Consider the following 12,173-nt stretch of genomic DNA (forward strand, 5'->3'; position numbering starts at 1 on the left):
AAAACAAGAACTATTTGATAGATAGACGTATTGCATTCGCTGTGTGTTCTTGAATGGTCAGAGTTCAGTCAGGAAAGCAGAGTCCGTAATGAGTGTAGTCGGATTTATGGTAGGAATTAGGTCTGACACATTGTGAACCACCTGGGAAGTCAAGGTTCAGAAGGAGAGTTGGTAGATTAGAGGCACATCCAGCCAGTCTGAGAAGCCAAAGTGTATCCACCTGCTGAAGTGGAACCGCAAATGAGAAGCTCATGAGGCGATCTGGGGCAGCTCTTGTCTACAGCCAGGTCTTGGGTAGGGTAGCGGTTCGTCAGTAGGATCAGTATGTGGGAAGCAGAGCTGGGTGTGGAGCTACAATTCCCTTGGCAGTGAGTGTTTATCACCACCTTGGCCTAGAGTGACCTTCAGAGAATAGTGGCTGCTACTTTACTTCTACCTGTCAAATCACATTCAGTTCCTATTTTGGTCAACTTTAAGGTGGAACGATACAGGGAGGGGGTTCTGTCAAGCATAGTTCCCAGTTTAACCAAATTGACACAGTATAACCTCCCAGTCCATCCCTTTTCAGTTTGCCATCCAATGACACCCCTTATAACCACATTTACTTTCCAAATAAAGACAGTAATAAAATCATGCTTCCACCTACAAGGCTCAACTATCTTTCATACAGCTGAAGGCATGCTTACTACCACAACAGAATACCACAGGCTTAAACAACAGAAATTTATTTGGTCACAGTTCTGGAGGCTCAGAGTCTAAGATCAGGGTGCCATCGGGGTTGGTTTCTAGTGAGAGCTTTCTCGGCTTGTAGATGGCTGCCTTCTCACTGCGACCTTACATGGTCTCTTCTCTGTGCATGCTCATATAGTGACAGTGCCACTATAGTCACAGAAAGAAGGAGGGGAGAGAGAGAGAGAGAGAGAGAAAATATGAGAATTTGAGCACACACAATTTTTGGTGTCTTTCTCTTATAAGAACACCAGTCCTATCAGATTAGGGCAGTGATGGCGAACCTATGACACGCGTGTCAGAGGTAACACGCGAACTCATTTTTTTGGTTGATTTTTCTTTGTTAAATGGCATTTAAATATATAAAATAAATATCAAAAATGTAAGTCTTTGTTTTACTATGGTTGCAAATATCAAAAAATTCCTATATGTGACACGGCACCAGAGTTAAGTTAGGGTTTTTTCAAAATGCCGACACGCCGAGCTCAAAAGGTTCGCCATCACTGGATTAGGGCTTCCCTCCTGTGACTTCATTTAACCTCAATTATTTCCCTAAAGGCTCTATCTCCAAGCATAGTCAAATGGGGAGTTGAGGCTTCAACATATGAATTTTGGGGGAAAGGGGAACACAATTCATTTTATAACAATAAGGAAGAAGAAAGAATTGGTTAACTATAGACATACCTTTATTTCACAGTAAGGAAGAAATTACTACATTTCTCAGAACTATATTCCTCATTTATGTCACCAATCATGTGGTCATATTTATAATTTCCTTCTTCCACTATCTATTCCATTCTCCCTTTGCCCTTGGCAAGCCTCTCAGCTGGTCATGGTTCCTAGTTTGGCAGGAAGACTCAAACTTTTATTCCTGAAGTGTTTCTGCCATTAGCAGCCCTGCCTGTTTTATGTTGTAGTGGTTTCCATCAACTTTTATAGCAATGTGTGGGGAACCAAGAGATAGGCCAGGAGATCTATAGCCCACACATACTCCGCTTTATCATTCCCAAGCTCTCTGTGTGGTAGCAACTCTCTTTCTCCTTGAAAGTCAGGATCAATTACCCCATTCAGTCCTAAACGGTGTGATTCCTGGTCAGGGCACTTGCCTGGGTTGTGAGCTCGATCCCCAGTAGGGGTCATTCAGGAGGCAAGCCAAACAATGATTCTCTCTTGTCATTGATGTTTCTATCTCTCCCTCTCCCTTCCTCTCAGAAATCAATAAAAAAATATATTTTTTTAAATTATCCCATTCAGTACAGTAACCTTCATTGCCTTTTGATTCACTGTCACGAGGAACTCAAAATGGCCAAGTGTGACAGTATTAACTTCTAGTGTAATGGAACCATTGCTTATTCTCTAATGGAAGCACTTCTCCCTTGGTACCTAAGACTTCTAAACCATTAGAGCCCAAAGTTGTGGGGCGAGGAAGCTGAAATTTGGATTAGAAGCAGAAAGTGTGTAAGGTGCTACTCCCATTTCTACCTCTTGATTTTCTGAGCTGTGATTCCTGACTATGGGAGAAACGATACCATATATTAATTACTGATTTAGAGCATATAGTGCATTCTGGAAGACCTTGTCCCAGCCCTGCAGGGTGTTGCTAGTCAGCTAGTGCTGTTATTGAATCTTCAAAAGTCCTTTCCACGCTGTCACCCAGCGGCTTCAGGATGCGGGGAAATGATAACATCAGTGAATTCCACAAGCATGAGCTTATCATTACACTTCATTTACTGTAAAGTAAGCTCACTGATCAGAAGTCATGCTTCTGGGTAAAATACCATAAAATTGATTAAGTTCACAGATGGTGGTTTCTGCAGAAGCATTGTGGGTAGGGAAGGCAAATCTATATCCACAGCAATTGTCTATTCCAGTGAGGACTAAGTGCTGCCCCCCTCCCCTTTATTTAAATTGGGAGACTGAGCACTCTCCCAACAGCAGATTGAGTGGCTGTAGACACATCAGCCTTAGTAAGTCCATGTTGCTGATCCCACACATCACCTCCATCCTTACTGCCATAATCATTTAGTTTGTGAAGTCATTGGCTAAGGACAGAGCTGGCTGGGAAAGAGGCTGACTAATGTTCACAGAGTAGGTCATCTTGTCTCCTGATTATTAAAATCTTCCTCTGCCCCAGTTACTCTTCAGTGAGCTTACTCTTCAGTATGGAACTTAAATACCTTTATCCTCCGAGCCTTTTTGGAGAGGTCTATTCACACACCTCTTCTCAGAGCTCCTTTTCTTGACCAGCCAGCCAAACCATCAGTCATTGCACATGCAACTGTGTAGATGCATACTTCTAGCCATCTCTCCTTCTGGGTGAGATAAACAACCAATATAGTGTTCAAAGTTCTACCTGCTGGGAGCATTTCCACAGTCCTTCGGGCCACTCTCAGGTGGGGCTCTGGTGCTGCCACTGTTTGCTTTCGAGTGGTGCCAGAATGGTGTGCAGAACCATTTGTAAACCAGGCCTCTATTTTTTCCTCCTTGGCCAACTGGATATAGAAAATTTCCTATGGGGCACAAGGGCAAGTTGAGAGGGAGGAGGTAATTTTGTTGTTAATTCTCACCCAAGGATATTTTTTCCATTGATTTTTAGAGAGAGAGAAAGAGAACAGATGTGAGAGACACATCGATTGGTTGCCCCCCGTACATGCCCTGGCCAGGGCCAGGGATCCAACCTGCAACCCAGGTACATGCCCTTTACTGGGAGTCGAACTCACAGCCCTTCAGTGCATGGGCCAATGCTCTAACCATTTAGAACACCGGCCAGGGCAGGAGGAGGTAATTTAGTCGGAGTAGAGGCCATGGGAATTTAAGCCACTTGCAACTTATTTATGCCAGCAAGACCTATACAACCTTGATCTTGTATATTCTACTTCCTCTTGATAACAGAGTGCTACTGTACACACCCAGTTTTGTGGCTTGGTGAGTTAGATAATACCGTCTTAATAATGGGTAGTTCACATGGTAACTTGGTGGCCTATGGTCAAATGTTGAGTCAGAGCCAGAAGCACTTTCTCAAAAGGAGGATAATTATCTGCAGAGGGTGGTATAACTTTCCTCCAAAGTCGTAAATTCTGTGCTCAGATTTCACCTACAGGGGCCTTCCAAAGTCTCCGTAAAACATGGCTATCTGCTCCAGACACTTTAAGTCCCGTCAGATCTGCTGGCAGAGCAACCAGCGTCTCTATTCAAAGAAGGATTAAAAGTCTGTTTCTGTCCCTACCTACCGGTTATTTTCACTAGAGTATGGCATCATATGATGGCTGGTGAGCAGGAGCTTATGGGATACCAGTGGGTTATATTTCACCCACAGTTGCTATAATTGTAGACTTTTATTTTGGCATATTCCTTTAATTAAATAATAATTTAAAAATTTGAGTCAACTTACCAAATTGAACATCTGTGCTTTTATGAGGTTAAAAGAAAAGGAATTTAAAAAAAAAAACTTTTGAGGGGAGGATTTGGAAACTAAAATTTAGAGATTGCATATAGGAGAAAAGTCTGTTTCACTTATGAAATAGCAATAGAGATGAATAGTTTAATTTTTTTAAAGAAATGTATTTTTGAACAAATGCTGTATCATTTGATGTTTACCTAAATTTACATTTTGGATATGAAATTAGTGTGAATGTAATTATTGTTTCATATATATCATAAATGATTTCAGAGACCTGTGACAGTTTTTAATCATGTCTTCCTTTGGAACTGTTTCTTGAGTTTTTTAAAGAGAACTGTTAGATTATTAGAATGCTGGTACCATTCTACAAATTCTCTTATCATTACATTTATCATATGGCTTATCTACATTTTATGTTGTAAGAATATGAGAATTGCTGACATTTCAAGTAAGGACTAGTAGATTCATATCACATAAAATATTTCTTGTACTTCTGCTATATAACTCCAGATGAATAGGAAAGATATTAACCAATTTAGAAGAAGTCATGTTTTTTTTGTTGTTGTTGATATAGCCCTTTGACTTCAAGTGTCTTAAAACTATCATGGTTTAGCCTAGCTAATCTGAACTCACTGCAAAGAAGTTTCATCTAATTTTTGTCAGAAGTGTGACTTGAATAAATCTTGAAAAGAGGCTTACCTTGGTAGGTAGGCAAAAATAGGATGCATACAAAGATAGAATAAGGCTGAACCACTAGGGCCTGAAAAGAAAGAATATTAGGACAGATGAGAACTCTGAGGCTTCAGAAACAGGTCATCTGGGGAGGAAATCTAAGAACAAGAAATTACAAGGAGATGCTAGGTTTTACTGTGTGAGAAGTAAAGAGATGGGAGTTGGAGTGTGGTGGTGAATTGGGGTTAAATGAAATTATTTAGGAAATAGGGTAGTACATTGGCTAACCCTAGCAGAGTTCATCTAAAAATATGTAGGTGATAATCACAAACAGAATTTATGGGGAAATACCACAGCCTAAGATTAGCAGTCTCCTAGCTGTGAAAGCAAACCTTGACTGTAGTGTGTATACTCTGTAAATGTGGATTGAATGAATGGGGTTTTGAAAGTAGCCTCAGTTTGCAAAGTAGACATTGAACAGGAAGGAGAAATTGGTTGGTGTGGGTTGCCGTTGTAGAGTGAAGCAACCTGATAATTATCAGGATGATACTCATAGATAAGGTAAGGAGAAGCTGTCTGAAACACAGAGGCAGCCAAACTGGGGGGGGACATCTAAATGCAGTTTGCTTCTTCATGCAACAAATAGTTAAGAAGTTCTGTAATCTTAGTAAAGTGTGTGTGTGTGTGTGTGTGTGTGTGTGTGTGTGTGTGTGTTGTTAAGTATCCTCACTAAGTAGGTCAACGATTGAATCATTAAAGGACAAAATTTAAGGTAACATCCTCTTGCCTGCCACTACCCTAAGTTTCTAGCTGCCACCTAAATGCTGAAGAATTTATGTTGCTGATCCTTGCATTTAATTTCCTCTTTTAAAAGGAATAAAAAGAAAAACGTCCCTTTCTGTATACTTATTTATTGTCTCTTCTATCACCTGTTTTTCTGCTTTCTAAAAATCATTGTTCTTCTTTTACACATCAGGGAGAGGAAGTTCAATGTCAGTATGTTGTGACATGTGCAGGACTTTACTCAGACCGTATTTCCGAGCTGAGTGGCTGCAGTCCCGATCCTCAAATTGTACCATTCCGAGGGGATTACCTGCTGTTGAAGCCAGAAAAATGCTATCTTGTGAAAGGAAATATTTATCCGGTAGGTATGATGCTTTTGCAGTCTCATCCTTCTCAAGATGACAGGGCAGAAAGGGAATGAAACAAAAACTTTTACCTGGGTCAGAACTAAGAGATATTTTGAAGGGCTTTTTATGCAAGCTTTTTATCTTTTTCTCTTATGGTTAAATTCCTAAACATTTATTCTGGTATCATAGTCACTAACTTATACTAAATTGCCCACAAGTACATGTCTTCAGAAAGCTTGAGTGCATCATGGGAAGGGCTAGCAAGAAATAACCCAGTTCTCCCTCCTATCTGGTGAAAGGAACACTCATAAGAGAACTTGCCCTTTTTGCATGCCCAGATACCCAGCCCTCTTTCTCAGTTCTACCTATAGGTGCAGAAAAAGGGGCTGTGGCCACTCTGTAGTTTCATGATGGAGAAGACAGAGCCCTTCAATGAAGAGTTCATTCTGCATGGACTACTAGGTTGAACCAGATGGAATTACTAATATTTGTCTACTTAGAGTTTTTGACGTTGCCAAAACATCCATTGCATGTGCTCTATCCCAGTACGTTCCGACTTTACAAAAGCCTGTGCTATGAATGAGTGTGTGTTTCTGGCAGCTCTGATTTTACTTGCCAGCCACATACATCCCTAGTTGGGGGTGTGGTGGGAGGGTAGGGAGAGGGATAACCTGAAGTAGGGCAGTTCTTTTTTTTCTCTTTACCCAGAAAGAGGAATAGATGGGAGTGTATATTAGTGTCAGTAGCATCAGTGTTTTCTGTGTGGCATTCCTAGGCAGAAGCATGTAAATAAAAAGTATGTCTCAGTCCGGATCAAAATAATACAAATTAAATGCATGGGAAGAAAGTGACTTATATTACCAGTTGAATATTTGCATGCATGCTAACATGCAGTATGGAACAGGGCTCACAGTTCTTTGCTGCGTTAAATCCGTAGGTCCCGGATAGCCGGTTTCCTTTCCTAGGAGTTCACTTCACACCAAGGATGGACGGCAGTATTTGGCTAGGGCCTAATGCCGTTCTTGCCTTCAAACGAGAGGGCTACAGACCCTTTGACTTCAGTGCCCGAGATATTGCGGATGTAATTACCAAGAGGTAACTACTTTAAAAAGTGACTTTGTGTGTTTAACATGGGAAATTTTGTCTTTCTTGAAATTCTACTTATTGGGTAAATCCTCACATTTGTGATTATTATATTGATTTTTTTTATTAATCTAAATTAAGAGCCTTGCAGAATAAGAATAATGTTTTAACTACCTCAGGGAAATTTTGATGATCCAGGGTGAAGTCTTGGTTAAAAATAACAAGACCAAGACCCAGTCACATACGTATGTGACAACCCAAACTTTGTTTTGCTAACCTTCTAGTTGCATTTGAAATCACTTACTTTGATAAAGTGATTTCAAGCCAGTCACCATCATTTTGAAAACCACTGGAGAAACTTCGGACAACCAAAGTTGTTTCCTTCGGTGGAAAATTAACAGTGTGTTGACCCGAGACACAGAATCTTTACTTTATTGTAAGAACTCAGTAAGGTGTTGTGTGTTTTTGTTTTTGTTTTTTGGTTGTCTTTTTGGGGGGAGAGGGGTGCGGGGGATGGTTCATTTTAGCAGTGTTGCTCTCCAGAGATTTTCACATCAAAATTACTAGAAAGGTTTTTTTGTTGTTTTTTTTTTAAAAAATATTTTATTGATTTTTTTACAGAGAGGAAGGGAGAGGGATAGAGAGTTAGAAACATCGATGAGAAAGAAACATCGATCAGCTGCCTCCCGCACACTCCCCACTGGGGATGTGCCCGCAACCAAGGTACATGCCCTTGACCGGAATCGAACCCGGGACCCCTCAGTCCATAGGCCGACGTTCTATCCACTGAGCCAAACCGGTCAGGGCTAGAAAGGTTTTTGAGTTATACTTGAATTTCACCTTCTACAGATTCTGAAACAGGTTTGGGATGGGGTTTTCTAGCATGTGTCCTTTAAAATTACATATATACATAGACTACACAGAGTCTCACTTGAGAATCATTACTAGAGTATCTTACCTCTGGCTGATTAAAAAAAAAAAGGTAAACATCTATCTTACTTCCTTAATGTCCTGAGGTAAAGATCTGCTAATGCCTTTTAGGTGTGTTCGAAAGCATGTAACATTTGTATCAGAAAGCCTTTTAGTGGCAGGCTCTATAGAATTCTAGTTTGAAGCCAGCATTCTCAGGTCATCTAAGGTGTTTACCTTTGGTTTTGAAGGGCATTCCTTTGATGAAGTTCCCTTCTTACAGTGGCCAAAAGTTGATTTTCTTTTAATATGTGGTTTGTCTGACTTCGCCTAGATTTTTGTGATTCCCCGGTCCAAATCTAATAGTTGTAAAGATATTTAATAGTAATAAAGAATTCCTTTCTCTCAAAGATTTTATTTTCTGTTTCCAGTGGCTTGATTAAACTGGTGTCCCAGAATTTCTCCTATGGAGTCAGTGAGATGTATAAAGCCTGTTTTCTCGGTGCAACAGTGAAGCACCTTCAGAAGTTTATCCCTGAAATTACTGTCCATGATATACTTAGGTAAGAAAAAGCCATAAGGATTGTAAGTACAGTCATGATTTTAGGGAACTTGGGAGGTGGGTCTGACTTGGTGATTCATAGGCTCCCTTTCAGTCGGTGTGCCCACTGAATCTGTGTGCTCTCTCTTTCCCAGCAAGTTGTTGTGTTCCCTTTGCAGTGCATGAGTTGGGCATCGCTGCATGGTGGCCCTTAGTGCTGGAACTACGTCTACCATATATAATTATCTAGACTACCTTACAACATTAAACTGAAATCTCCATTGCATCTGCATTAATATGCCACTGTCACCTTTGTGTCTAGCTGTCACTCATGATAAAAAAAAATCTTGTCTGAAATTTTTTCAAAAAGATTTTTTATTGATTTTTAGAGAAGGAGGGTAAGGGGTGGAGAGAGAGAGAGAGGGGGAGAGAAACATCAATGTGAGAGCAAAACATCAGTTGGTTGCCTCCTGCACACCCCTTACCAGGGATTGAGCCCAAAACCTAGGTATGTGCCCTGATCCGGAATCGAACTGGCAACCATTTAGTGCACAGGATGACGCCCAACTAACTGAGCCATACCATCCAGGGCTTGTCTGAAAATTTTAAGCTCTTCCTGGCTTCTGCCTCTTGTGATTCCAAAGCCTTTTCCTTTAATTCTGTATAAGATCAGTGATCACCATATTAACTAGTTAGGTAATAAACACATTACAATGCTCTATTTTGTTTGATTCTTAAAGCCTTCTAGAAACCACTCCTATACTTGGCATCTTACCTTACCTCTTTCCCACTGCTTTTTTTTTTTTATTTTTGGGGATCGTACTCCACTCAGCAACTCTACTTTCAGGACAGAAGTGGGAAGTAGTGTAGTAACTATCAATGTGAGTCAAAGGAAGGATTACTTAAATTGTTTTGGTGTGTGTTTCTTTTTGTTTGTTTGTTTGTTTTTCTTAAAGGTCAAAAGCTTTCTGGACTTGATCTGTAAGTTATCCTAAATACTACCCGAGCCTATTTCCTTTTCTCGTTGGTGACATTTGTATGGTGTTCACCTTTTCCTCCCGAATAAGCCATTTGTTAGGCCTAATCAGCAGTGTACTTTAAGATACTCCCCTCCATGAATCCATCCCATGAATCTTCAGAGAACTAAATGTCTGTCGCCTCGGTAACAGCTGCAAAACTTGACTGGTATAAAATGTCAGCAGCTTGACTATCTGGGAAGAGAGCAGTCGTCATGTCAGCTGTCTCCCTTGGGGGAACGTCCTGGTCTAAGTCTGACTCTAATATATCATTCACAGACCAGCCTCTTTGAATCTTTAGAACTATGAAAACCAAGCTAATGTTTTACTCTTATCTCTCTCACCCCTCTACTTACCTTCTGAAATGGAAGGGATAAAAATATCTAGGGTTTATTTTCTTTCACTCATCTATAAATAAAGGCTTTTATGTTTTCAGTGGTTTGCTTTAGCAAACTTGTTATGTTTTATATCTAAAATAAGTTGGTCAAATCTGGTGTCTGTTACTGCTATTGATATTCCTTGGAAAATACAATAGGTGTATAAACAGTTGCAGTGAATTCACTGTTCATATTCGATTACCACCCTTTTGTAAAAGCCTGAGGGAAACAGTTCAGACCAGTGGATTTCATAAGTTAGAACTGGACTGGGGTTGGTGGGTTTTGGTGAACACTTCTTTGTCTCTGCCTGTGGGAGTGTTGATTACAATTACCAGTTTTGTTAGCAGGTAGTAGAGAAGGATATTCAGCATTGTAGGCAGGTGCATTTAGGGACAAATTCACCTCAATCACAGATGAGTTTCTCTTTGGAGATAGAAAAGTAATTCCATTTACTTCTTCCCTTTTATTCAGTTCCTATAGCTATTAAATGTGGGAAATTATCAATAAAAAAGGAAGTTGTAGAAGATAGGTTTGATACCATTTATATAAGTTTATACAATACCACGTATTATTTATGGATTGCACATGTAATGTGAAAATAAAACCAAATATAGTGGTAAACACCTAATTCAGGAGAGTGGTTACCTCTGGGGAGAGAAGGGAATGGGATCCAGAGAGTTCCACAGAGGCTATTATCACATCTATAATGCTTTATTTCTTAAGCTGTTTGTGAAGAAAGCAGGTGTTCATCATATTATTCTCTGTACTTTGTCATATGCCTGAAATATTAAATAATAATAATAATAATGATCAGTAGACTTTCCCCCATTCTGAAGTCCAGTTCTTTCTTATCATGCAACCCCCTGTAGTAAAACCATAAATGCTGTACCAGTTATATTGAGACAGAAGCATATTAAGCAGTTCTGGATAGTAAAAGAGAACTGAAGCAGCACTTTTAATGGGATATTTAGCTCAGGATTATGTTCTTAAATTGCAGTAACCACCAATGAGTATCCGGTTTGACTTCTCATTGCCTAGCCAGAGTATCTTGGACAGTAACTTAATAGTGAACATTAGATTGGAATGTAAAGTTACAATCTGTCAATATATATGCATTAGGCATTCAAATTTCTCATTGTTAACTCTGATCTCTAAGGTTCTTAATTTTAGCTCTGAAGCCCTTTAACTTGCTCTGTGATTAATTTGGACATGGTCATCTAACAGCAGTTTGTATCTGTTAATATTGCAAGGATGTAAAAGATGAAGACATAAATGCCAAGATCTCTCCTTTTCCCACTCTTCACTTTGAAAAATGTCATATTTGGGGAATTATAGAGTAAATTTTTAGGCAAGATGTTTTCATCCTGAGTGATAGCTAAAGACTATACTGTGTCATTGTAAAAGGCAAAGGTGAAAGCCAAATATTCCTGCAGTAAAGGTGATCTAGATCAGGGTTTGTTAGTATTGGTACTATTGACATTTGGGGCCAAATAAGTCTTTGTCGTGGGAGACTGTCCAGTTCACTGTAGGATGTTCAGCAACATCTCTGACCTCTACTGACTAGATGCCAGCAGTACTTCCTTGTTAAGACAACCAAAAATTTCTACAGACATCGCCAAATGTCCTCTAGGGGGCAAAATCTCCTTTGGTTGAGAACCACTAAACTAATAAATGTGGTAACTCTCACACTACCCAACACTAAGAGAGTCTGGAGAAAATATAATAAAAATCCTTTGAAATATATATAGCTGCGAGTGCGAGACAGTAAGGAAGGGGCATCCCAGGACTGAGGACTGAGGACTGAGGGGGAAATAGGAAACCCAAACATTGAGAGGAATCGGTGCTTGATGCTGTCCTGGAGGGGTAGGGAGGGTTGGCTGATTTTTATAGAAATATAGTTATGTTTTATTTTTAATTGCTTTGTGATTTACATACAGTAAAGTAATGCAGATCTTAAGTGGTCGGTGAATTTTTCCAATTGTATAAACTCATGTATCAACCACAGAAAACAAGATATAAACATTAAGGACTTGTATTTTAATTGCCACTCAAGTGCTGGAAAGGAGGCCTTGGGTCTGTAAAAGGTAAAAAGTTGGAACTGAGAACCCTGGGTTAATCCAGGGACTCTTGAAGGGCTGCACCCTCAGTGAAAAGAAAGTCTTTTAAAAAAATTCCCTTTGGCACCAAGAAAGTGTTAGGAATTTTGTCTGTCCTGGTCTTGAGGGAAGGGGGAAAGTGGGGTGGGTAGAATCTCCTAAAAATCTGGAACCCTGGGCCTCTCCTCACAGCTGTTTGGAGTTTGAATTTATACCACCC

General features: G+C 39.9%; 1 protein-coding gene across 1 annotated transcript in view; it reads left to right on the forward strand.

Annotated features, from left to right (window-relative positions):
* L2HGDH (L-2-hydroxyglutarate dehydrogenase) overlaps window positions 1–12,173 on the forward strand; it is a 38,738-nt gene that overhangs the window by 19,310 nt on the left and 7,255 nt on the right. Inside the window, exons 7-9 of the mRNA XM_059696719.1 lie at window positions 5,778–5,945; window positions 6,869–7,026; window positions 8,355–8,486. Coding sequence (XP_059552702.1) covers window positions 5,778–5,945; window positions 6,869–7,026; window positions 8,355–8,486 — 458 coding nt within the window. The remainder of the gene's footprint in view (window positions 1–5,777; window positions 5,946–6,868; window positions 7,027–8,354; window positions 8,487–12,173) is intronic.

This window comes from Myotis daubentonii, chromosome 1 (assembly GCF_963259705.1).
Source record: "Myotis daubentonii chromosome 1, mMyoDau2.1, whole genome shotgun sequence".
Lineage (NCBI taxonomy): Eukaryota > Metazoa > Chordata > Mammalia > Chiroptera > Vespertilionidae > Myotis > Myotis daubentonii.